The sequence below is a fragment of the Sesamum indicum genome, linkage group LG3 (assembly GCF_026168435.1).
Source record: "Sesamum indicum cultivar Baizhima isolate 11 linkage group LG3, ASM2616843v1, whole genome shotgun sequence".
Lineage (NCBI taxonomy): Eukaryota > Viridiplantae > Streptophyta > Magnoliopsida > Lamiales > Pedaliaceae > Sesamum > Sesamum indicum.
Genome location: NC_142659.1, coordinates 23,429,816 through 23,456,049, shown reverse-complemented (window position 1 = coordinate 23,456,049; position 26,234 = coordinate 23,429,816). Strand labels below are relative to the sequence as shown.

Sequence of the window (26,234 nt, the reverse complement as noted above, 5' to 3'; positions counted from 1 at the left end):
ACTATGAACTAATTTTTAAAACTTCTCCAACAATTTCGTAAAGGAAATTTTAGTATCCACATAAAAAAATCATAGTTTCTTAATATTTCAATCAAATTCAAATTGCTTAAGGATAATTACACTCACTTCTACTGAGATTTGGTGTAATTACTATTAAATCCCTTATAGTTTAAAAAATTACATTTAGTATTTTTGAGATTTCCTTCCATCTAACAAATAGGACTATCCGTTCGTAAAAATTCACTAAATTTATTGCATTAACAAAAGAACTGAATAAAAATTAAAATTAAACTTTAATTGACTTATTACTGACTTGTTGCAAGTCAAACAAACTTTTTCTAACTAAACTATCCTTATAACAGTGAATATATACATCCTCACAAACATTAACAATATGTCAAGATATATGAGAATAGTTTGATCATAAAAAGATTTGTTTGACATGCAATAAATCAGTAATAAGTCAATTGGGGATAAGTATAGACTTTTATCCAATTCTTTTTGTTAATTTCAATAAATTCATTGAATTTTGACTAATGGAAGAACTTATTTGTTAGATGTAAGCAGACCTCAAAAGTGTTAGATGTAAATTTTCAAATCACATAGAATTTCTGTTACAATTTGAAGTTTTAAAACATCAAAATAATATTTTAATTTTAATTTTCAAATTATAGTGTGTAACACCCTTTTTAATTTTGTAACACTAGACTAATGACCATTATTTCTATTTTAATTTGGGGTGTTACATATCCTATCCTAACGTTATAAATAGGAGGTCCACGGGGTCTAGGAACACACACAAGTCACTCTTGCATCTCAATTCTCACATTTCAATTCTTCTTACTATATATTTTTTGGCAACTTGATAAAGTCTAGTTCTCTAGTCTTCTTGACATGCTTACAATAAATGACACCGGTTGAGGCCTTCTTAGGTTTTATCTTGGAGTAGTACCTGTAGGGAGGGAGGCCATCACGAACATAGGACAACAAAGTGACGTGACTCCTACAAGCCAGCCGTTTTATATTTATTTACATATATCATATGCATTATTTATCTTGATTTGTCAAAGCTATTTAACAGTAAACTAAAATTTGTAAAGGACACGTGTACTAACTACTGAGGGGAGAGTATGATTAAGTATGACATGTCTAATCTCCTCAACTACAATCCTAGCAAGAATATCATATGTACGGCTAGTGTGCTGAAAGATCCGTTGATTCCGTTCTTGCCACAAGTGATACACTAACAATGCCAATAGTGCGCGGTATGAGGCGTAGATGACGTGCTTCCCCCTCCATTTAAGCAACATCCACTCTATGGCAATATTCCACGATCGAATAGGCCATCAGACCCGTAAAACCATCCGAATATCTGCAATGCACTGACGGACATAATGGCACTGAAAGAATAAATGCTCATGTGTCTCAGAGATTCCTCTTGGCAAAGGACACATACCCCATCGGTGTGGTGTAGCCATGATTTGTCAAGAGTAGATAACTTTCCCAAAATGGCAAGCGATAAGATAAATTAGTTGCGGAAAATCTTCAAAGCACACAAAAATAGTGAAATCCAGCCTACTAATTAGAGGAATAGAACAATATAGATAATGATGATGATTTATGTGGTCTAGTGTTTGAGCAAGAACAAGAGCAGCATAAGCCATATCTGATCTGATGTCCCAAAACACAAGTAAATACATAAGAACATAACAACATAAATAGCTAAAAGTCTTTAAGTGACCAAGAGTAATAAGTTCTCGGCATAATTAAAGACATAATGGACAATAATTAGTACAATTAAAAGTTTTCAAAAACATCTTAAAGCATCTAAAAGTTTCAAGAAGCATTCTACACTATAAACTACAAGAACTAAATATCAGATGAAAATAATTAATATTTTTATTTATTGTGATTATCATTGTTCTTACTAATTCAATTTTTCATAAAAACTAAACACTTATACATGTTGTAAGTCGAACTTACAGTGCCTTAATTGCGTGGGTAATTGAAGGTGAAATTTCAGATGGTCATTACTTTTTATTCAGAAGGAGTTATGGACGATCTATCTATAGTTTCGATTGTCTTCAAGAGGAGAATCTAACCCCTCGCACTATTGTCGCAAAGGACCATTATTTATTATGAAATTCTATCAATTCAACCACCATCATGGCATTTCTTTAGAATTTTCTATTTTTTAGCCCATTATTGTTATTTTTCATATTTTCTAGAGTTATCTTGGGGCCTCATTATTTTTCACGATAATTATTAGGGTGTTAGGCTATTTTTTGACCGAATTTTAGGGGATTTTGTGACAATCCAAAATTTAGCGCGTTTCAAACATATTTTATCTAAATTATAACTCTTCCTTTTAAGTGGAAACTAACTCTATTAAGAGTGTCATTTAACAACAAAATATTTTTCTTTCAATTTTGAGTTTTCAGAATATTGGAGTCGTGCTCTCTGTGCTTCCATTTCTATTGCCTGGCTCCACTGTTATATATTTATCAAAGAATAATACGGTAAATATAAAAGAAAGTTACTAAGTTTTTACGAATAAGATTGTCAAAAAAATCCTTATTTTGAATTAAATTATATAAAAAGTTGGTCATAATAATGTATAAATATTAAAAGAACATTACTTCAAATAAAATAAAATGATTACGGAAATATATTATTACAATAGGAGAAAATGCATAAAAACCCCCTGCATTTTAAAAAATATGCGAAAAACCCTTCTGTTATGAGAATAGGTTAAAACCCCTCCACCCCTTACCCCTGCTGCCCCCCCCCCCCCACCCCACCATCATTTCCGTCGCGATGGTGCAGTTTCTTAAAAGAGTCCTATCTCTGTAAATTCTTTACCAAATTCCTAATCTCTTTATGCTCTTTTTAACTTTGAAAGCTCAAATCGAACTTTTTATAAATGGGTGTTGCAATATGCATAGCAACTTATGTATTTTCTACTTCAATAAATTGAACATTAAAATCTTTGAAATAATTAGTTAATTTTATCGAATTAATTATTCATATAATTTAAAATCTATTTAACGGTTGATAGTTTTATAATTTCTTTTTAATTCTAAACTAAATCCAACTTATAAATACGGTGTAATTTTATTCTAAATTAAAATTTGTTGAATAAATTGTTGGAGTCAATTTGGTTTGAAATGCTGTTATCAGCCGTAAGTAACTGCCCGTTTACGTAGCTGCCGCCTCAGTCTTTCCCTCCTAAACCATCCTTTAAAAATCAGTTTCAGATCAAACAGGAAACAGAAAAGAAAATTTTCGGTGATTTGAATTATAGAAAGAAGTGGAACGATGAGCGATGATCAAGAGCGCAAATTCTTCCAAGAACTCCGCGATGAAGACTGCATTTCGAGGTCCTTGCTCCACCTCTCCACCACCGCCCACCACCAATCAACCACCGTCGTTCCGCCCTCTGATTGCACCACCACATGTAGCAATCCCATCAAAAGACACTCCATTTTATCGCCATCATCGTCGTCGCAACAACCATCTTGCAGAAGGGCCACTCTCCATCCCCCTTCTTCCCCCTCCACCACCGCCGCTGCCGCCGATTACCGCCTCCTTGGCTTCACCAAACTCCCACTTCCACACCCTTTTCCTGCCGCTTCGCCGCCCCCTCTCCGCCGCACCATTTCCGAGCCCATATACTCCACTGACACCTTCAATTCTGCCGGCCCGCCACCGCAATTTTCGGGATTTCCCACTTCTCCAGGCCCAGTCTTGAACCAACCACTACAAGAAAGTTCCAACAGAAATACTGTTCAAGAATCATATACACTTCCAGATACACTGCCAGTTATCCACCGCACTGTTTCTGATCCCAATCTCATCCGCAATCAGCAGGTGGTATCTGGCAGCGGAACGCCTCCGCTCCCACCTCTGTCAAGAAATGTTTCGAGGTCTCCGAGTCGTGGAGAGAGCCCTAGTACCAAAGTGGGTCGACATTATCTTCAATTTCCAGTTGTATCAGTAAATTCTTTATATTCCTATACAATTTGATCATTGAGAAACAGAGCATTTGTGTTTGTGTTTAATAGCAGAGGCTGAAAAGAATGAGGGACCGGCTGAAAGAGATGAGCCAGTGGTGGAATCAAGTCGTGCGTGAAGGTGAAGAAGACGAAAATGAGACCGAAAATTATAGCACTGACAACTTTACCAATGTCCGAGTTAATTTTCAGTTTTTTCACTTTCTTTTCGGATTTTCATGTTTACTTTTCTCGCTTAAATTTCTCCGTGTATGAGTAGAATTTTGGACTTCTCTTGGCTATTCTCTTGTCATTCATACGAGGCAGCTCTTCTTTGAAATGTTTCAGATTATTTAAGTTCTTGTTGTTTCAATTATTTCATGGCTGAGAGGATCTTTGATCTTTACTATATCATGTTCAGTTGCACTCATGAATCTTGAAACCTGCTCTTTTTCTAAGCCGTTTATGTCAATTTCCTGTTTAGTAAGACGTTCTTTGGTGTAACGTTGCAGGAAGAATCTGAGAATGACATGGAAAATCCTCCACAGGAAGCTGTGTGGGTCGAGAAGAACGGCGAGTCCCTAATCCTCCACTTCAAGTGCCCTTGTGGTAATGAATATCAGATTCTTCTTTTTAGGCAAAACTGCTACTACAAATTGACAAATTACAAAACCCACTGAAGTGATCAATTTCGATGCAAGGACGCTACCTATCAGTTCATTCCATGCATTCATCACTCAAGAGACTCTTAGTTGCATGTGTAAAGTTGGTTCATGGATTGTGCCTCTGACAGACAAAATATTCCAAGACAAAGACAATGGTTCTTCTGCTTTCCTGCTGTTTCACTTTTGGCTGATGGGCAAAATTAAATAAAGGTAGCATACTTATATAGTTTCTCCACTTCTTGTGGATGAAAAAATGAAGTTTTCAGTAAAGAGTTGTGATGACTTTAATTGTTTCTCGATTGATCATAGTGTAATTCAAGATAACTTTTACGGGACATGGCATTTTACATTATCTCTTTTATTGAACTATAAGTAGTGTTCTTCATTGGAATGAGACTATAGGTAATGTTTCTTTGTTACCTTGAGTACTACGGGTGTTGCTTCAAATGCTTAAGCAAACCAGCGAAGTTTAGTATTGAAAAACATCGGAAAAGTTAGATTACACACTCTAAATGAAGTTTGTGTGTGTTTCCTGTGAAGTGCTCTGCCTGATTCCGTAACATAATCATGCAGTGATTTCTGCATTCAACCTGATCATACAGAGAGAAGAAATGCAAAGACTGGTATAAATTTCACATTTTACACGAAAACTGAGACATGAAATGATGGAAAAGAACATGAAGGATATTACTTATTAAATCGAAATCCACTCCCAAAAGAAGTAAAAGAACAGTAGATGCTTTGTAGTTTCTTCATGAATTGGAACAATCCACAGTTGGAAATTATTAGGCAAAGACATCGGTATTAGTTGCGAGGTACTCTTCACAAGCCTTGTAGAGACCCATAGCCTGTTCTTTGCCGGCTTTTATCTCATCATTGTTTAACATCTCCCTTAGTCCCTTTGTGTGATACTCACTAGTAAGCTTGACTACACACTCTCCATCTTCTCGTTGCAGATCTTTTCAAGCTTTCCGTACATCTCCTTCAATCAAAGTGTACTTACATAGTTCTCAGTGTCGATAGCATCGATCCTGTGCTTCACAAACTTGAAGTGGGCACCTGTCAAATGAAATAAAATCCATAAGACATAATTATCTTAGAAACAAACACAAGAAAGATTAACAACATTCTCTTTTCTCCAAATATTTCTTTTTATTAGACTAACCATCAGGGAAGTTTGTATGCCTAATGCATCCAACACCAACACTGTTGCCTCCTCCGACCGTCTCAATGCTCTCGATGGAATGGGGCATGAATTTTGACACGACATCATGTCAGTCTGAAATCAGAGGCGTAAACAGCCTGGAGGGACAAACGTTAGTTTTCAGTTCCTTGAAGAAGCTCTTGATGCCCATGTTTGCTTGAAGAGAGGAAATTTTAACGGAAAGACTCAGAGTTGTGCTGAAAACAGAAGCTGTGAGGGAAATTTATCTTCAAACTCGTGCAGAAAACCGAAGCTTTAAGGACTATTTATAGGCATTGTTTAGAATAAAGCAACTTGCCAAAACAAAGCCAAAAATGTCAACATTCAGAGCAGTTTGCATATCTGCTTTGTATAATCAATAAAGCCTCTTCCATGTCTGTTCTTTGAGATTGAACTGCTTATTTCTATAACTACACCATATGAAAAAAATGGCAGCATTTTATTTTATTGTGTGACTTATGTATAAAAAATTAATTTTATTCTTTCTAGGAAAATAAATACTTCTAATATATCCATCACATAGCTTCTCAAACGTATTACTAGCATTAGAAAGAGTGGTCCGTTCGAGAGTAAGCAATAGCAATGAAGGAAAATGAAGTCTATACAATAGCAATGAAGAAAAAAGGTAATCAAATAATTTATGTTTAAATTAAAAAATTAATATAAATAATAAAGAAATTACTGGATCATATTATTCATCACCATATACATTACTTCAACACACATCTATCTTTTGATAATTATATAAACATTCTTGAGGGCATTTTTGCCCTTCAAAAATTACATTAAAGTTTACCCAAGGGTATTTTGGGTTTTAAAGTCTGCCCGGGGTGATTTTTATAATTTTTGAAAAGGAAGGGATAGTGTATGTTAAAGAACAATAAATGAGGGGTGTAAATGTAATTGATGTGCATAAAATAAGGTTAGTCAAAAGAGGCCCACACGATCCAAAAAGAAGAAAAAAACAAGAGGTTCGTAACATTCTAAGAAACTCAAGTCATGAGAGGTGCAAATCATGAGAGGGCCAAAATATTTGATAGGCGGTCTTAGCAGGTGCCTCCCAAAAAACAGACAAACGGGCGGCTTTGGCAAGTGCCCCATAGAAAGTAGATAGATGGACAGCCTTGGCAGGTACTCCCCAAGAAAATAGATTGGCAAATGAAGGAGGTTAAAGGCGTCCCCCTGTCATTTGGCCCATGAAGAGATCTAAAACCCAAGCTAGGCCCACCAATTCATGATGAGGACAACTCGTTGAAAATTACTAGGCTTAGCCCAAGGGGGATGCCCAGTACACTAAGAACGGCTCAAGAAGGAGGCCTGGTACGAGGCTTGCCTTCCAAGCCCAACTCTGGGGGAAGGGAGACGTCCTCAAGAAGCTGAACTCCTTGACCTAAAAAGACTCCTTGCAGAACAAGAGTCCTCGCATAGACGGAGCCTCCTCCAACAAAAAACGTGTTGCTCAAGTCAACGAGGAGATAAAATTGTGCCTTATCCCTAAATTTTCGCCTTCTTTCTCGAAAAGCCAGGTCATCCAAAGTTTCTGCCAAGAGGCACTCCTTCTCTATAAATACACACAGCCCCCCTTCAAGAAGCAAAAACCTCACCTCTCAAGAGGGACAACTTCCGTCTACCAAGAGGGATGCCTTCTTCAGTCCTCCAATAGGGATCCCACCTCTATTCATCAAGAGGGACACCTTCAGTCCACCAAGAGGAACACCCTCTAGAATTCGGAAAATCACTCTCTATTTTTATTTTAAAATTCGAATTACACTTTTAACACAATTTCTCTCACGAAATTGCTTCTCTATCATGATTTCTTTTTACATTTTATTTCTTACAATTATTTTTCTCCTAAATTCGATATTAACTTGGGCTTGGAGTGCTAACGCCTTTTTTGCAGGTTCCCTATTCAAAATTGGCATTCACTTCGACTCAAGCTTTGAGCATAGTCCATATCAATTGGACCCGTGTGTTTTTTGAACACATTAGTAATTATCCCTAAATTTAAAGTACATAAGTCCTAGTGGAGGAGAGACATGATATGTACTTAGGTTTTCTACACGAGTTTGAAGAAATAAGTAAATATGTATCTAATATTAATAGGGTAAATTCAACATACCCCTGTGATATGTAAAAATATCAAATATCGTCTATGAAACTCTTAATATAAAAAATCACCCCTATGTTATGAATAAATAATCACACCGTCCCTTGTTCAATTTGAGCCTATTTTTTCAGAAACAATAACTAAAATGCCCCTCTTAGTCAACGGATCAAACTAGATTTATTAATATATAATTATTTTAATTTATAACTATTAAAATATACTTATAATATATATATATATATATATATAATTTATAAAAAATATTATTGTCATAATCCACCCCCACCCCCTACCGGCCCCCTGCTTCGACCCCTACCCTAACCCCCGCCACCTCCCCATGCCCAACCTCCTTCGGCCCCCGCCACCCCCACCCAATCCCGACTTCCTCCCCCTCCTCTTCCCACCCCCCACCCGCCAACCCTAGGCCTGGGAGACGCCGGTCGCCCAGAAGTGGAGGGCGATATTGTCGCCCTCTTTCCGATGGGCGACAGGATCGCCCTCGTTGCATTGGGATAAGCATGAAAAGATCTGCTACGAGATCAAGTTTGAGGCCTCAGAAGATGGAGGTTGTATCATCAAGCTTAATAGTGAGTACCACGCAAAGGGAGATGTTGAACTTAACGATGATGAGATAGAAGCCAGCAAGGAACAGGCTAAGGGGCTCTACAAGGCTTGTGAAGATTACCTTGCACCCAATCCTGATGTCGGTGCATAATAATTTCCAACTCTGTATTATTCTAATTGATGAAGAAACTATGCAGCATCTGTTCTTCTTTTTCTTCTATTTGAGTGGATTTGGATTGAATAAGTGAGCATCTTTCATGTTCTTTTCCATAATTTCATGTCTCAGTTTTCATGTAAAATGTGAAATTTATACCCAGTCTTTGCATTTCTTCTCTGTGCATGATCAGGCTTAATGCAGAAATCACTGCATGAATACATTACAGAATCAACCAGTGTTCAGTAACTTTTGCCGTGTTTTTCAATGCTAAACTTGGCTGGTTCTTAAGCATTTGAAGCAACACCCGTACAACTCGGGTAACAAAGAAACACTACCTATACAAGCGTAGCTACGTTAAGTGGCCCAATCTTGTTTTGTTCGTCAGGTATCCGACTGGATTTGAATTATCAAGGTTAAAGTTTCATTAAGATGATGAACGCTACTTACGGTTCAAGAAAAGAGAATGCAAAATGCACGTTCGGTATAAGTTAACTTGGATTCTGCTCTGCCCAAGTGAGAAACAATTAAATTCATCACAACCCTTTACTGTAAACTTCAGTTTCATACATCAGAACTGGAGAAACCATGTAAGTATGCTATCTTTATTTCATTGTGCACATCAGCTAAAAGTGAAAAAGCAGGAAAGAAGAACTATTATTTTTCACTGGATTTGTTCGTCCATCAGAGGTGCAACCCATGAACTAACTGTACACAACCTAAAAATCTTCGAGTAATGGTTGCACGGAAGGATGGATAGCTGAGTGCCCTTATGTTGAAATTGATCTATTTTCATTGAGTTCTGAAATTCGTCAATTTGTAATAGCAGTTACTCCTAAAAAGAAGAATCTGATATCCGTTCCCGCAAGGACACTTGAAATGGAGGACTAGGCACTCACCGTTCTTCTCGACCCACACAGCTTCCTGTGGAGGATTTTCCATATCAATCTCAGATTCGTCCTGTGATATTGAGCCAGAAAACTTTTGTTAAACAGAAAATTGACATAAACAGTGATGAACAAGAGCAGATTTCAAGAATCATAAAAATACATGAAATCAAAGGGAAGGATGCCACTGAATCTGTAGACATTCTCATATGCTTGCCGAAGCTAACTTTAAATCATCCAGACAGATTTCAGTTACGTAATCAAAATTAAGGCTTGCTTATTGATAATGATCAAGAAATAGTGAGGAACAACAGACATGTAAAGCAGAAGATAAAGTGAAGAAACTGAAAATTAACTCGGACATTGGTGATGTTGTCAGTGCTGTAATCTTCAGATTCATTTTCTTCTTCTTCGCCTTCACACGCGACTTGATTCCACCACTGGCTCATCTCTTTTAGCCGGTCTCTCATTCTCTTCAGCCTCTGCTAGTAAACACAAACATTAATGATCTGTTTCTCAACGATCAAATTCTATAAAGAATATAACAAATTTACAGATACAAGTGGAAATTGAAGAGTACGTCCACCCACTTTGGTACTAGGACTCTCTCCACAGCTCGGAGACCTCCAAACATTTCTTGACAGAGGTGGGAGCGGCGGCGTTCGGCTGCCAGCCACCACCTGCTGATTGCCGACGGGATTGGGATCCGAAATCGTGCGGTGGATAACTGGCAGTGTATCTGGAAGTGTATATGATTCTTGAACAATATTTCTGTTGGAAATTTCTTGCAGTGGTTGGTTCAAGACTGGGCCTGGAGAAGTGGGCAATTCCGATAATTGCGGTGGCGTGGCGGCAGAATTGAAGGTGTCAGTAGAGTATATGGGCTCGGAGATGGTGCGGCGGAGAGGGGGCGGCGAAGCGGTTGGAAAAGGGTGTGGAAGTGGGAGTTTGGTGAAGCCAAGGGGGCGGTAATCGGCGGTGGAGGATGGGGAAGAAGGGGGATGGAGAGTGGCCCTTCTGCAAGATGGTTGATGCGACGATGATGGCGATGAAATGGAGTGTCTTTTACATGTTGTGGTGTAATCCGAGGTGGTTGGCGGAACGACGGTGGTTGGTTGGTGGTTGGCAGCGGTGGAGAGGTGCAGCAAGGATCTCGAAATGCTGTCTTCGTCGCGGAGTTCTTGGAAGAATTTGTGTTCTTGATCATCGCTCATCGTTTCCCTTCTTTCTTTGATTCAAATCACCAAACAATTCTTTTCTGTTTGATCTGAAACTGATTTTTGAAGGTTGGGTTAGGAGGGAAAGACTGAGGCAGCAGCAGCTGTGTAAATTGGCAGTTATTGCCGGAGTCCACCACCAATTGGGTTGGTGTACGCATGCAAATTGCAATGTGATTCTATTACTATTACTATTAACTAAATAGGTAGTTCATAATAATTAAATTTTAAATAAAATTTTGAAAATTTACTTTCTAAAACTTAAATTCATAAATTTTTAAGTTATATTAATCATTGTTGCCTATGATCGTGAGTATATAAAAAAGAACAGTGATGTGAAATGGAGAGAAAAAATTGTGATACGAAAGAAAAAAGCTTGTGAGAACAAAAAGAATATTGGATGAAGTCATTGGAAAAAATATAGAAATTTGTTAAAAAATACCAACAAACATGGAGAAATTTGCATAGAGAGAAATATGGAGTAGTAGCTGAGAGATTTTTTATTAATAAAAATTATGATATTATTAAAAAATTTTGAAATTGCTATTTTGTCCAAATTTATTTTAAAGGGAAGAAATGAATTTAAGAATAAATTTGGGTATTCAAAATCAATACAACAAAAGATTTTTTTTAATAATAGTATGTAAATGTTCTTCAACCTTATTATATTTTTAGAAAATTATTTTTGCTTTGGTTCTTCTTCATAAAACTTTAAGTTTTAGCCAATTTTTACATATGCTATTTAAAATTAATTATTCCATTAATCTCCTCATTAAGTGATGTCATTATACTTTTTTATAATTATAATTATAAGTGTGGACATAAATCGAATGTGCGTATGGGTGGCAATTAGACCCGTACCCGATGGGACACGCCTCTAATGGGGTGGGTCTGAGTCCAAAAAATATTAGCTGGGGCGGATAAAGGGTTCTAAAACTTAGGACCCAGACCCGACTCAATAATATATAATATATATATATATATAATACATATATATTTTACTTAGGAGACATTGATGTGTACTCGTCGTTGGTTGTGAATGAGGTAAATGGTAAGTAAAATTTTAATTATATTTTTCTTTTACTTATTGTGGTAGAATAAATATTAATAAAATATTATATTTTTTTGTTTGTTTACTGTTAGATACTTGTTCAACAGTTGAAAATTTGAAAAATTGTCTAACGATTCTTGATTAGGAAGAAGATGAATGATGATGTTGTATTTATTTTTATTTGAGAATTTATTTTTGGATTTGAATATTTGAGGAACAAATTTATTTGTAACTGATATGTTAATTTTTTTTTTTTATATTTGCACAACAAATAAAAAGTAAAAATAAAATTGGGCCCACCAGGTTAGACCCGCCCCGATAAATTTTGTACCATGCGGAGCGGGACGAGTCCAGGATCCTTCCCAAAGTTGGAGGGGCGGGTCCTCGATCCACCCAACCCACCCCAAATCCGCCCGTTGCCACTCCTAAGTGTGCAGTAATCAATAGTATAAAATAATTTATAGCATCCTATATTTATGTTCAATGTATCTAAATTATTGTAATTTTATGTAATAACAAGAACAAATATCCCTAAGAATATCACATTTTTGTAGGAACCCCTTTTTAAATGGAAAACTAACACGGTCAAAATTATTGAATCCTCTAGAATGAGAGTCCTTTCCCTCGTATGTGTTAGATTTTGGCCAGGATCATTTTTATTTGGTAGGTCCTGAAGTTCAACCCACCACCTAATGCCCCAAACCGTCGACCTACTCCACCAACCCATGATCCGACCCGATCCCAATTAAACCCCTAAATCTACCATCTTTGATTTGCTGCCCCCACTCTCTCTCTTCTTCGCAGCCGCGGCAGTTCTCCCTCTTTCTCTGTTTTTCTTCTTCATTTTCAATGGCTTTGGAAATAATTTCCACCGCCTAAATCTACTTCATTTCTTCAATATAAATTAGCCCCCTTAAACTGAAGAAAGTATGAGCCATCTACGAAGAAAATCGAGAGTTTTTGAGATATGGGTTTTTGTGACTTAACCCTTAGTGGCCGTGGTTTCTTGGTGCAACTGGTGGTAGGTTGTGGGCGATGAGGCTGTGTGCTTCGTTCCTCCTGATCTTGGCTCTCTGAGGCTCTTTGATTTTGTTTCGATCTTTTTACGTTTTCGCTTTATTTTTTAATATTACGGTTGTTGTAACTCTGATTATTGTTATAATTATGCTTGGTTGTTTCATTATTGGGCTCATCGCACTGGCATAAAATCCCAACAGTATGCATGAATGGCTTCCTCCTACGACATCTAGGGTTTGTTGTTGTCCAATGATATGAGGTTTTGTCAAAACCTTGTGGTTAATCAGTGTGAGATCTCCTCTCTACTCCAATATTTCCTTGGTCGTTTGAGAAGAACTTGTTGGTTCTTAGTCCTATCATCAATGATTAAAACCCCAGAGAGGTTAACTTGGACTGGTCTGAATTTCATGTCCACATCCACGGACTTCCCCTAAGCAAGATGACTAAGGACATGGCTAGCTTCATCAAAAACCAACTAGGTCGCTTTGTAGAGGTAGAGACATACCGTGTCGAAAATACTTGGGGTGCTTTACTCCAAATTCATGTGGCGATCAACGTGACCAAACCACTTTGTAGGGTTAAACTTCGTACAACTCTTGGTGATGAACAATTGGTTTTGCTTACCTACGAAATGTTTCCTAATTTCTTCTATCTATGTGGGTGTATTGGGTTTCTATTGAAGGTTTGTGATATTCGCTTCAACCATGATTTCATTGACTGATGGATATTACAAACTTAACGGTAGAGATTGCGGGCAACTGCACTGAAAGCCATGAGTTTCTTGCTGGAACTGTCAAGGGGCCCCTTGCACAGTTCGTATGCTCAAGGAGCTTATCCAAGCCCACTGGCCCTCGTTTTCTTGGCCAAGACCAACAGTAATCCCCACCATATTGATTCACTTAAAAGAAGTTTTTGATAGTTTGGTTGCTCTATGGGTTCCCAAGTTGTAGTCAGGGTTTAGCCCTTCTATGGGATAAATCTATTTCAGCACAATTCCAAAACTTTGCCCGTACCATACTGATATTAATATCCATTCAGACTCGGGAGGCAAAGCATGACAATTTATAGGTTTCTACGCTTCGTTGAAGCAAGTCGAAGACATATCTCATGTGAATTGCTATCCACTTTCCATGCTATGTACATTGTGCATGGCTTTGCACCGGCTATTTTAATAAAATACTGGATCGCTCGAAAAAGGATGAGGGTTGGTCACGCCCTCATGGCAGATGAGAAATTTTTGTGAGGCTTTGGAGTCTTGTGATCTTCAAGATCTCGGGTTCGAAGGTAATCCCTTTACTTGGTGCAATAGGCATCTTGCACTTGATATAATTTATAAAAGACTTGATCGAGCTCGCGGTGACTCCAAGTGGAAAACTTTGTATCCAAATACTGTGGTTCAATACATCTCTGTTACTAGCTCTGATCATTTATCCATTCTTGTTGATCTAGTGGTTGTTTCTCTTCCACCTCGTACTCAGCTTAAACTCTTTCGACTTGAAACTAGTTGGGCCTCATCGAAGGGCTGTGAACAAGTAGTGATGGACTCCTGGAATTCTGGTCCTAGGAATGGGTCGTCTTCTCTTCTCGCAAAGAATAAATGGGATATCATTGGAGCTCGTCTTACCACTGCCACTTCCTGGGTTCTTCCTTCCTCTCCAGCCACCTGTATATATCTGTTAAAACTTTTGCATAAATAATAAACACAATAAGGTGAAAGTGGTCTCCTAACCACACTAAGGCCGCAACCAACCAAATTGGTTCCCGTTTAGAATAAACAAGAAAGTGTCTGTTGAAATGCAAAGCGCATAATTTGTTAATTAACGTTTGAAAAACATGACACATTTGATCCTTCTAGCAGTCCAACGTTAGGAAATGAATGAAAAATTTGCACGTAGAAAGCACATAATCCGTTAATTAATGGTTTGCTGACTTATCTATAAAAAAAAAAATAAGAAAAAAGCTACCAACCTGCCAAGTTGGACACTAGCATATGAAAAACACGTGGGAATTGGAATGATATTTTACAATTTGTGGAAATCAAATGTGAGAACCCCAAATTTCATGAAAACTCTAAACCAAATTCTCTCAAATCGGCACCCAAATTTTTGCTTCAAAATTGCTGAAATTTATTGAAAGACTTATTTATTTTTACTTTTCTCTCTCTATTTCTAAAATATTAAAATAAAATATTCAAAATACAAAGTCAGATGTACCATCTATCTTCATCACACATTTATTTATTTTTATTTTTCTCTCTTTATCTTCAAAATATCAAAATAAAACACTCAAAATACAAATTTAAGTATTATTCTAGTGTTTTAGGCGGAGGAACTTCGGGTTAGAGAATGATGTTGAGGAATCATGATTAAACCATGTCCCCAACTTAAAATATTGTAAGTCTTTTAAAGGTGTGTGATTCTGTTCATTTATATAATTTTATATATAACAAAAATCTTTTTATGTTAAAGTATACAAATTTTAAAATTAATTTTTTCTAATACATGTGGTAGTAAGATGTTTGAGACGTTTTATAGGGAAAAATGTAATTTTGGCTTAATTTCTTAATGGCGGTGGCAAATTTAGTTCAGGTTTAATTTAAAATAGGGAATCAGGATAATTTTAAAAAAATGGCAATTTACGGACCAAATTTATGCAAAATTAGGGCATTTTGCCATTTTTTTTAAAATTATCTAATTCTCTATTTTGAATTGAACTAGTACTAAAATTGCCACCTTTATTAAAAAACTCGCTAGAAATTCGAAATTGCATTTTTCCCAATTTTTAAATATAATATGGTACTAAAACGATACAAAAGCTTTTGAATTTTCTAACTAACATTGCACGTCAAATTGAATTGCAATTTTCATTTCAAAACGACATGAATATTTTTCGTCAAGGAGGATCAGCAGTCCATTGTTATCAGTACTCATCGTCAGAATTTTCCACCAGCAGGCGGCCGACAGAACAGAAGAAAGAATCACAGATAAAAAGAGGAAAGGAAGAAAGAACAGAAAAAGGGTAGGAAGAAGAAAAAACACAAATCATACACTTACTTTGCACCTCAACACCCCACCAACCCTTCGTTTAAGTTACACGAAGATCACGTCGAGTTATGATCATGGCTTCCTCTCCTGTCGTTGTAAGCTCCTCGGTTCTCGTTGAGAAGGTACGTGTATTTGTTTAGTGTCCGCTAATTCTTGGGCTGGAACCTGTCGCAGCCAGAGAAGTGTGGCGCTCGTGATAGGTGGGCGATAATTTTGATTGCCTTGTTCCGGTGAGAGAGTTTTGACTAATCAATTACTTGTTTTTGTTTATGGGTTGTGCAGAAAGATGTGGGCTTGTCAGCTTTCCGTTCACAGGCGGCTACATTTGCATTTTCTGCTCCGGCTTCCAAGAAGCGGGCCTTTGGTAAAATAGTGTCTGTGATGGCACCTCAGCAGTCCGAGCGTAAAACTTCGACTACTGGCGCGGTAATGCGGTTTCATAGGTCATTTTTGAGATATTCGAATGGATGTTTGTTGATTTTTTTAGAGTTCAATTGTGGGTTTTGGTTGAATTTGTTCACTTTTTCAGGTCAAGACTGGAATGACCATGACTGAAAAGATACTGGCAAGGGCTTCGGAGAAATCCCAGTTGAGCCCTGGTGAGAATGTGTGGGTCAATGTGGATGTTTTAATGACTCATGATGTTTGTGGCCCTGGTGCCTTTGGTATTTTCAAGAAAGAGTTTGGAGAAAATGCAAAGGTATTTAGTAGAGAACAGATTTATATTTGGTTAGGTAATCTCTGATGAGTGTTGGTCCTGAACTTGATGCTAAGAATTGATACTTGGACTTGTTTTTCATTAATTTTTTAATTTTGTCATGGGAGAACAACTTGGAAGCAGTGAGGAGATTCTTTAATAAGTGCTTGTACCTTTGTACTTGAAAGAATAGTTGAATCTGTGTTTTGAATGCTCAACTTTATTTGATTGGGTCAGAAGTTCTAAACACACTGAAATGGTTATTCATGTGCTAGAAGATGCTATATAATCTGGACATTCAAATGTTAAAACCTGTGGTAATGTTTCAATGGTTCGTCTTTCTCGGTAGATCTTTTCGCAGAAATGAGTAGTGCCTTTATAGTAATCTTGTGGCCTTTGTAAAGGGAACTGCATGATCAATTATTTTCTGGTCGATAATCTCACCATACTTTGAAAATGTATAAAATGACACTATGCAAGTTGTTTGGAGTTGGGTCACCATAGCCACTTCTGTTGAAAAATGAGTGCTGGTAGCCAAGATTTTGGATAAAATTCTATAGAAATGCAGCTAAAAGTTGAGAAAAAGACTGGAATGAATTTTTGTGATGGTTCAAAACTCCTCTAAATATCTTCATGTGCTGATTTAACGACTTCCGCAATTCCCCAATGAGAGCTGAACATCAGAGAATTAATTTGAGGCTTGGACAATAAGTTTTCTTATTTTAGAATGGATTTTGTGTCTATTGGGTCACCTGATCAGTCTTTTGGAGTTTGAACTTCTTTCCAGAAGTTAAGATCTTAACATGCAATTATGCTCTTCTTACCAAGTACTTTAAGATCAATTTCACTAATAATGATATTTTCACGTGTTCAATTGTTTTGTTTCATTATTTTTAGATTCAGGTAGATAGTGAGGGGCTGTATAGAAACTAACAGAATCTATGAAGTTCGTGATTCTGATTATTTATCTATGTACTCAGTCTTCTCTGTCTATTGAATGGAGTTGGAACCATCGTCTTGGTCTCTGTCTGTGAATTTCAGAGGATTTGGCATCCATAGAGATCTTGGTGTTAGTGATTTACACCTCAGTTTTCTTTACATAATTGATTTGAGACTTCATGAGACCTTAGTTTCCAGTGAATCCTTTTCACTCTATCTAAATATGGTGATGAATTATCATGCTGCTTTCGCTGCCCATCGAGACAGACTTTCTCTGTGGCACTTTAGCGTTCACGAATTTGCAAGGCCATCCTTGTTTGCTCAAATTTGAATTTGACTTGATATACAGTAGTAATAAGGTATTTGTATATGCTCTCCTGTCTTCTATGAAATGGTTCCTTACATTTTTAAAACCTTTAAGTATTTTAATCTGATGATTTTCTCTTATGTATTTGATGTTCATAAGGTGAATGAAGGAGAATTATTGGCTTTGGCAGTCATAATAGATTAACTTCTTTTATGTTTTCACTTTTCTTGTTTGTATGTAGCAGTAGTTGATGATTCAGCAGCTCACTTGTAGAATTAATTCATATCCAACTTTTCTTATGTTTGTTCCTTGTCAGGAAATAATTCATCTCTGTGCGCCTGGTCTAACTTAGAGAACTGTTTCTTTGGCAATTTGCAGGTCTGGGACCGTGAAAAACTTGTAGTCATTCCGGAGCATTATATATTCACAACTGATGAACGAGCAAATCGCAATGTGGACATCTTGAGGGATTTCTGTACTGAACAAAATATTAAGTACTTCTATGACATTAAAGATCTTGGGAACTTCAGGGTTGGCTTCATTGCCTGACGGCATGCTTCTTGCCTTCTTTTGTATCTTTATGTAGTGATAATTAAATCTACTGTGGTCACATTGCAGGCCAATCCAGATTACAAAGGTGTGTGCCATGTGGCTCTTGCTCAAGAAGGTCATTGCAGACCTGGAGAGGTGTTAATTGCTGATTAAAATTTAGGATTCTTCAATCTCCTTAATTCCTTTTCTTTTTATGCGTTACTCTCCAGAATTATCATTTGGTTTTCTATTATGCTTCTAGGTCTTGCTAGGTACAGATTCACACACATGTACTGCTGGAGCATTTGGTCAATTTGCTACAGGAATTGGAATTACTGATGCAGGTTTCGTACTGGGTACTGGAAAGCTTTTACTTAAGGTATATCTAATTTTATTTTCTTAATTGTATTTCTTCTTTTCTTTTGTCAGTGTGTTCTAGTCAGGTACTTTGTAGATTTGGTGAGAGTCAAACTTGTGTAGCTTGTTTTTTCTTCTGCTTTTCACATTCTGCGAATGTAGTAAGCTAGTGTTTTTATGAAATCAATAGCTTCACAAGCAATGGCAAGAATCCTGCCTTGCAAACAAAGGAGAAAAGCTAGATATGTATCATACTGTACCTGGATTTTGATTATCAAATATTAAAATTCCAGCTTCTGATGTTTGCTTGCTTTTACTAGATCTCTTTTCAAGTCTCTGAATGATTTCCTAGCCTGCCTTCTCTCTAGGACGGATACCTTATTATTCTATAAGATCTAATACCTCTCTCTTTGCTTTCTTGCCTTGGCTTTGTCTTTTGAATATGCTTGGGTCGTGTTGTGTCCGTGCTGCCTGAAATTATTATTTGGGCAGATTATATGCATTTGGATATAATGTTTTGTTGGTCAAGCATGTCTTGTTTTAACCATGAAGCAACAGTTTACTTCTTAGTTGGAAGCAGATATTGATGAAAAAACTTTTAGACACAGCCTTTTTAATTCTTCTAGCAAGGTGCATGTGCCTTGCGCGTGGACAATTAACATTTGTTTTGTTTTTATACAAGAATATTTATAAATATTATAAATATTTTACAAACTTTAAATTGTTTTGAAAATTTTAATTAATAATATTTGTTTATTGAAGTATTAAAATAATAATTATTATTTTGGTTTATAAATGATTGCATTTTATTAAGTTTTTTATGAAATGTCCTTAATAAATATGTAGTTTCATGGCAAAATTTGTGAGTTTTGTTGATCTATTATCTTTCTGTATATGTCTTTACTTCTATTTATTTTTGTGTTACTAAGTCAATTATTTTTGTGCCATTATTGAGATATATAGTTCTAATTTTTATTTTTTAATGAAAAGTTTTAAGAAAAGTAGATTTTGTGTAGGTTGTAGTAAATTATATATGTTTTTAGCTATAAAACTTAGCAGCTTTTTTTTGGTCAATTTACTTCTCTTTTAGTAGCTAAGTTCACGTTACAGTTTCCATATATTTGAAGTCAATTTAATAACTTATTAAACTAAAGTTTGAAATGCTAATATTCTCTTAATTTCAATCTATTCAAGTAATTGGCATTAAAACAAATAAGAATAAATTTTGTTCTTGTCTTTCACTCACGTTTTATTTTATTTTTGGCTGAATCAAATTTATTTATGTAGCTAGGTCCTTTTATGATCAAATTAAACTATTATCTTGAACAAACAATTAACAGTTCTTCTATTATTCTCATTATTATTGTAAAATCAAAATTCTTTTTTTTACAAAAATCTTAAGATTAAAAAATGCAATTCTTGTTGTAAATACTCTTCATTTTAGAAAATATCTAACCAATTATAGAAAAGATATAACTAATTATACATCTGAATTAGAAATTATTTACTAATACATCCGAAATTGCAATTATTTTACCTTTTAGGTAAACCGTTCTTTAGAAAGTGCTCTAGAATTTTGCTTTACAAAAAGTGCTCTGTTTTTACTGCAAGAGTGTAGCAACAACTTTGTAAAAGCACTTTTCAGCGTCTAGCTCCCCAAAAATATTTTTGAGATGTTTGGGATACTAACTTTTGCTTCTAAAATGCCTAAAAGAAAACGCTTTTAAGCCAAAAGTTAGATTACCTAGACGGTGCACCTAGCTGCTTTGCCTTTTTTGTTTACTAGTTTACTCTCATTATAATAATTTTAATTTAATTTTATAATTTTTAATTTATTTCTAAAATTGCATATGTAAAGTTGATATTGGATTTTTTATATTTTATTTGCTACATTATTCTAAAATTTATAGTTTCACATATTTAATATCTTAAAATTCTTATATTTTATTTCCTACATTATCTAATTATTTTATTCCTCTATCATTAGAACATATAAATTAAATGGCTACGATTAATTGATAAAAGGATATTTTTCTCACAATCATGCAATTTAATTATTATGTACAAATTAACAATTATATTACTTAGTGGGAGTATTATTAGATCAAACATTCATTTTTTCTATTATATTCTTAAAAAATTAAATAAAAATAAAATTTATTATTTTTTGTGAAATATAACTATTAGTGACAGACAACAAGTGCAAATATAAGCAAAATAATATCTTTTTAATACATGGAAACAAAAGGTCTTTATTTGGTCGTTAAGCTTGTTTTAAAAGTGATTTATACCCAAACATTGTTCGATTTGCAAGTTTTTTTATGGTATGATGACTAAAATTATTTCTAGTGTTTATATTTACTTGTTTGTGCATTATTGATGTGAATATATATTGATATATAATTTATTTCTGTACATGTGCGCCGTACTATAAACATGCTCGCGCCCCGCCGTGCGCCATGACTCCAAGGGACCCTTGTGCCATGGCGCGCCGTGTGCTATTAACAACTATGCTTTACACAAATGCATGAGTTTCATAATTATTTCACATCAATGCATTGCAGGTGCCTCCAACTTTGAAATTTGTGATGGACGGTGAAATGCCTGATTATTTGCTTGCAAAAGATTTGATTTTGCAAGTAAGTATATGTAGCATCTTAGATATTCAGATGTGACATCTTCGCTTATATTCATTTGAGTTAGAAACCTCCAGTTTCTTTGACTTGGTTGTTGCATGTTGTGTAGATTATTGGTGAAATTTCAGTTGCTGGTGCAACATATAAATCAATGGAATTTGTCGGCTCTACTGTAGAAAGTTTGACAGTAAGTGTGCCTCATAATTTAGTTGTTATTTGTAAATTAGATTTTTAACATAGCTTCCTTGACTCACTAATGGCTTTTGTTGGTGCATCCTTTATTTTTTAGATGGAGGAAAGAATGACATTATGCAACATGGTTGTTGAAGCTGGGGGAAAGAATGGTGTTATTCCTGCTGATAGTACCACTTATAAGTATCTTCAGGTTAGGGTAACATGTCACTGATCTCTGAAATCTCTCTCTCTCTCTCTCTTGCACTGATCTCAAAAGTAAAAGACTTGCATAGAAAAGCACACTTATTCAAGGTCATGAGAATACACATAGATATCTGTACCTAATATATTTCAATCTCTTGTTGTTTTGATTCCTAGTACCGATTGTGTTTTCCTTTTCTCTCTTTTGTGTGTGTGGCTGTGGTTGAAGAAGCATGTAGGATTGTGTGTTTTGGGTTATTATCGTTGATAATGACACTACTTCTTTTTCCTGCTTCTTAGGACAAGACATCCGTGTCCTACGAACCAGTTTATAGTGATGGACAAGCAAGGTATCCTTTCATAACATGCTTGCGCAAGTTTAGGATCAGTATTTGCTGTGCTAGTATTACTGCATTTTGTACTTGTTACAAGCTTTTCTTAAAATCTGCTGGTACCAAATGAAAACTATCTGGCATATCCCTAGAAAATTAATCCTTTTGTTTTTTGTTCATTCCGTAAATGGAAACCCTTCCATTGAGTCAGTGTACCGAATACTGTAAAGAGAAATGGACAGAAGTTTATTCGACGGTTCCTTTCATGTGTTATAACATGTTATACACTAAATTTTATGTTAATCTACGTTTCAAGTTTAGTTCGATCACGATTGTTTGGGAAATTCATGTAGTAACACTAATAAGATCTTTCTGCAGCATCATGTTGCTTGTTTTGGGTGAACTTTGATAACTTACAGGTCCATGTTTTTGTTTTTGATAGATTTCTATCTGAGTACAGATTTGATGTCTCAAAGTTGGAGCCCTTGGTGGCTAAGGTTAGTAGTCTCGACCATCTTGACTTCATTCACTTCTGCGAGCTATTATCAGAAGAGGCATAAGAATGTCTTTATGTAGTTACATCATAACCATTGTATTTTCTGGCAAAAATCAGACAGGGTTTGAATTGTGGAGAAAACGTGAAACAACATGAAACTCTTTTAACTTTGCTTTAGTGTGTGATTTGGTCTCGTTTCCATGTATCATTGACATATGTTTTGTGATTTCTCAGCCGCATTCTCCCGATAATCGAGCTTTAGCCAGAGAATGCAAAGATGTGAAAATTGACCGAGTGTATATTGGATCCTGCACTGGTGGAAAAACAGAGGATTTCATGGCTGCTGCCAAAGTTTTTCTTGCTTCGGTATGAAATGGTTCTGTTGCTTTTGTGGTTGGACATTGTTTTAATTGCAGAACTTGATAGTGGTATTGCACCTAAGATGACAAATGAAACCTGATGAGTCCTTGCGAACAACCAGTGCAATTCACTGACTGATGCAACTAAGATGATCTGTTTAAGGATTTCTAATATTTTAATAAGCATGTCTTATATGCTATGCATGCTTGCTCTGTTTAGACCATCGATACACTTTAAGTAATCTATTTCTGGAGTACAAAGGCTGGCACCATTTAATCAATACACCTCAAATGTTATCTATTTTTATACTGTAAAGGCTGATACCATTCTTGGGGATGGAAACTTCTGACGGTATATATTATATATAACTTGGTCGTCTGGATTCACTCTTCAAACACTAAGTCATGTTAAGATTTGTAAATTGTTAATTGATTGATTATTAGGTCATTAATTTGTACTGTTTATTAAGGGGGAGACCCCTTAAGGCAACTCCCGTGGTTGGCAAAATGTGGGTTGTCTAAAATGCCCCTAACTATGTTTACTTCTTCCACAGCTAACTATCTTTTATTGATTAATTTTATTAATAATTTTTATTTATACACATTTAAAGTTAGTTCATTTTGTTAGTTTTGGTTAATTATTAATGTTATCTTTCTTCTTTTTTCTTTCAATTAAATAAATATAATAAAAATTTGAGTATGCACATGCATCGAGTGTGTTTGAGTCGCTAGTATGTAATGAAGTTTGCAAATGAAGTCATTTAGTTAGAAAGTATTTGTATGGTTTGCGTCTAAAACATCAGAACTCCAGCCCAACTGAAGTTGCAGTTTCAGTTTCATTTTCTGTCTCAAATAACTCAATCAATCTGATTATCAACAGGGGAAAAAGGTGAAAGTCCCAACATTCCTTGTTCCTGCTACACAAAAGGTACTCTGGTGAAGTGCTGCTAGATGTTTATTGTTTCATGTAGTTTGGAACAAATTAAACATAGAAGATTCTTGTTTCTTGTGTAAATTATATGTGCTTTTTCAGGTGTGGATGGATATATATAGCATTCCAGTCCCGGGTTCTGGTGGAAAAACTTGCTCACAGATTTTTGAGGAAGCTGGTTGTGATACACCAGCGAGCCCGAATTGCGGTGCTTGTTTAGGAGGACCAAGAGACACTTATGCTCGCATGAATGAACCTCAGGCAAGTTATGCTGTTTCTCATTTTGACAGGGTTCTATTGGTGAGAAATATGTGTTCAATGTTGCATAAGAGTCGACTTGTGGTTGAATTTGATTGGAGAAAAGAATTAGAAGGGACGTTTTCTTCATCTTAAATTATGCGAAGAAAATGCTTGTGCCTGTGAAACTTTGTTTCGTATAATGACTTTATGATATTTGAGAACATTATAAATATAGACAGTCAATGTTGGAAGGAAAAAAAGATTGAAAGTCTAATGTTCGCAAGTTTTCTTTTTCTTTTGCCTGCTGCCATGCACTAGGTTTTATGCTGCTTTTTGTGTACGTAGCACGAATCTTTTTGCAATCCATGAATCCCGATGTGTTAAAAATTTTTGGGTGCTTAGCCTGTTGACTTTAAGAAGCATCAGCGCACAAGGTGGTTTATGTGAATTTAGAAAATTAACACATTACTAGTCAGGATCTTGCTTTAAAATAAACTTGATCCGTTGAGAGAAAGGGAGGGAGGGAAGGAAAAGACTCAATTTTGACTAATGCACAGACATTTAACGTGATACGATATGCATAATGGACATGGTAATTCTTTAAAATTTGAGGATACTGCTCCAACACAGTTGTCGTTAACATATAAACACTTGCCTATTAGGTAACTAGTCATGTATAACATGCACGTGCCCACACACACATATAAAGAAATGTAAAGACAGTATATTTAGATGCTACTTTATTACTTTTTTAAATAGTTTTTGAAAAAAATTAATTTTATGTTAGTTTTTGTTATCTATATTTTTTATGAACTACATTAAAAGATAATTCATCGGATCCAATAAAGTGTCAAACATGCTATGTATATGAGTGTACGCCACTAAAATGCGTAGATGCGGCTACTCAAAATTCTTTTTAGTTATGAGCACAGTACTGTTGTGTCAGACACAGTGTCAAAGACTTGTCGTGGCTGATGTAGTGCCATACAGGTATACGATAAGATAAGCATGGTCTTTGAAAGTATGGTTCCTTCAGTTTTTTATTCTGTATGAACTTGTCGAAAATCACTTAACTGTCACAGCCTTTGCCATATATGTTAAAATTTTGTACTTCCTTTTTCTCGTTTAAGTATGAATAACCAGACCCCTTTTTAGGCACTGCATTTAAATTATTGTAGCCCCATGCATGTTTGTGCAATTTATTCAAGCGACTCCTTTTAAAGTGATATACTGGCAGCTTTATGGATCTTTACTATGTTTTCATGTAGGTTTAATCTCTCTAGCCTGTGAGATGAGGTTGACGACTCTTTTTCATTCTACGAGGGGTAATGACTGCTTGATTTTGATGACATGCAGGTCTGTGTTTCAACCACAAATCGCAACTTCCCTGGTCGTATGGGCCACAAAGAAGGGCAGATCTATTTAGCTTCTCCATACACAGCTGCAGCATCTGCATTAACCGGGTTTGTCACTGATCCTAGGGAGTTTTTGCAGTAAGTTTTTCGCCAGCGAATGTGGTGATTGTGTATGCTACTTCTTGAATATATGTCGTGATTCTGGAGTTGACGAACCCACTTTCTGATGTTCACTGATGCATATTTATGTTATCGTCTGTTAGAACTTTTCACCTCAGAAAAACAACCGACTTCCTTCCGGATTTGTAATAATATTACAGTAGAGGATACCAATGAAATAATGAACTAGTACATGTTCATCATTGAGGAAGAGAGTTGCTTCATTCTCATTTGTGCTAAATTAGTAAACATTTTTCATCAATCTCAGATTCCCTCATGTAGTTTTCATGATCTCGTGCTGGTTTCCTGCCATATCCATGTTATGGTTTAATCCTTTCATTTGTTTGATTGAACTCTGATCCCACCTTTCAGAAGGTGAAAGCACACAACAAAGTTTGTCTCGTCACGAATATAATAATTATATTTACACCCTTGATCATTTGTTTAGCTCTGCTTTATACATATTACATAAACCACTTCTAACAGTCAAAAAGCAGGGATAATTTGATAATGATGCTAACATTTTTGGGGGAATGTATGTGTAATTTTTCAAAAAGTATGGATGATTTGTGTAAATAATGTCGATGTTACTAGTGGGTGTTTAATTGTTTGTGTAAT

General features: G+C 35.7%; 3 protein-coding genes and 1 pseudogene across 3 annotated transcripts; 2 read left to right on the top strand and 2 right to left on the bottom strand.

Moving 5' to 3' along the window:
* Window positions 1–3,300: 3,300 nt before the first annotated feature.
* LOC105158717 (uncharacterized) lies at window positions 3,301–4,992 on the top strand. Its single transcript, XM_020692894.2, has 3 exons — window positions 3,301–3,960; window positions 4,068–4,187; window positions 4,505–4,992. Exons 1-3 carry the CDS (start codon window positions 3,319–3,321, stop codon window positions 4,670–4,672), a joined length of 930 nt encoding a protein of 309 aa, XP_020548553.1. The 5' UTR covers window positions 3,301–3,318; the 3' UTR covers window positions 4,673–4,992.
* Window positions 4,993–5,442: 450 nt separating this feature from the next.
* Window positions 5,443–6,012, bottom strand: LOC105158716 (major allergen Pru ar 1-like; annotated as a pseudogene).
* A 3,466-nt stretch (window positions 6,013–9,478) lies between these two features.
* Window positions 9,479–10,787, bottom strand: LOC110011714 (uncharacterized). The gene is made up of 3 exons (XM_020692511.2): window positions 10,164–10,787; window positions 9,930–10,055; window positions 9,479–9,646 (listed from the first exon to the last, which is right to left on the bottom strand). Exons 1-3 carry the CDS (start codon window positions 10,785–10,787, stop codon window positions 9,479–9,481), a joined length of 918 nt encoding a protein of 305 aa, XP_020548170.2.
* Window positions 10,788–15,722: 4,935 nt separating this feature from the next.
* Window positions 15,723–25,878, top strand: LOC105158613 (3-isopropylmalate dehydratase large subunit, chloroplastic). The gene is made up of 15 exons (XM_011075422.3): window positions 15,723–16,024; window positions 16,185–16,328; window positions 16,432–16,602; window positions 18,224–18,376; window positions 18,464–18,532; window positions 18,639–18,755; window positions 21,298–21,372; window positions 21,479–21,556; window positions 21,659–21,754; window positions 22,045–22,094; window positions 22,519–22,573; window positions 22,807–22,938; window positions 23,812–23,859; window positions 23,965–24,123; window positions 25,459–25,878. Exons 1-15 carry the CDS (start codon window positions 15,971–15,973, stop codon window positions 25,597–25,599), a joined length of 1,542 nt encoding a protein of 513 aa, XP_011073724.1. The 5' UTR covers window positions 15,723–15,970; the 3' UTR covers window positions 25,600–25,878.
* The last annotated feature ends 356 nt before the right edge of the window (window positions 25,879–26,234 follow it).

Coding starts and splice junctions, on each gene's coding strand:
- LOC105158717 (XM_020692894.2), top strand. CDS start 3,319: ATGAGCGATGATCAAGAGCGCAAATTCTTCCAAGAACTCCGCGATGAA. Junction 3,961..4,067: donor GAGAGAGCCCTAGTACCAAA/GTGGGTCGACAT, acceptor GTTTAATAGCAG/AGGCTGAAAAGAATGAGGGA. Junction 4,188..4,504: donor GCACTGACAACTTTACCAAT/GTCCGAGTTAAT, acceptor GTAACGTTGCAG/GAAGAATCTGAGAATGACAT.
- LOC110011714 (XM_020692511.2), bottom strand. CDS start 10,787: ATGAGCGATGATCAAGAACACAAATTCTTCCAAGAACTCCGCGACGAA. Junction 10,056..10,163: donor GAGAGAGTCCTAGTACCAAA/GTGGGTGGACGT, acceptor GTTTACTAGCAG/AGGCTGAAGAGAATGAGAGA. Junction 9,647..9,929: donor ACAACATCACCAATGTCCGA/GTTAATTTTCAG, acceptor TCAATATCACAG/GACGAATCTGAGATTGATAT.
- LOC105158613 (XM_011075422.3), top strand. CDS start 15,971: ATGATCATGGCTTCCTCTCCTGTCGTTGTAAGCTCCTCGGTTCTCGTT. Junction 18,756..21,297: donor CTGGAAAGCTTTTACTTAAG/GTATATCTAATT, acceptor AATGCATTGCAG/GTGCCTCCAACTTTGAAATT. Junction 22,095..22,518: donor TATAGTGATGGACAAGCAAG/GTATCCTTTCAT, acceptor TGTTTTTGATAG/ATTTCTATCTGAGTACAGAT.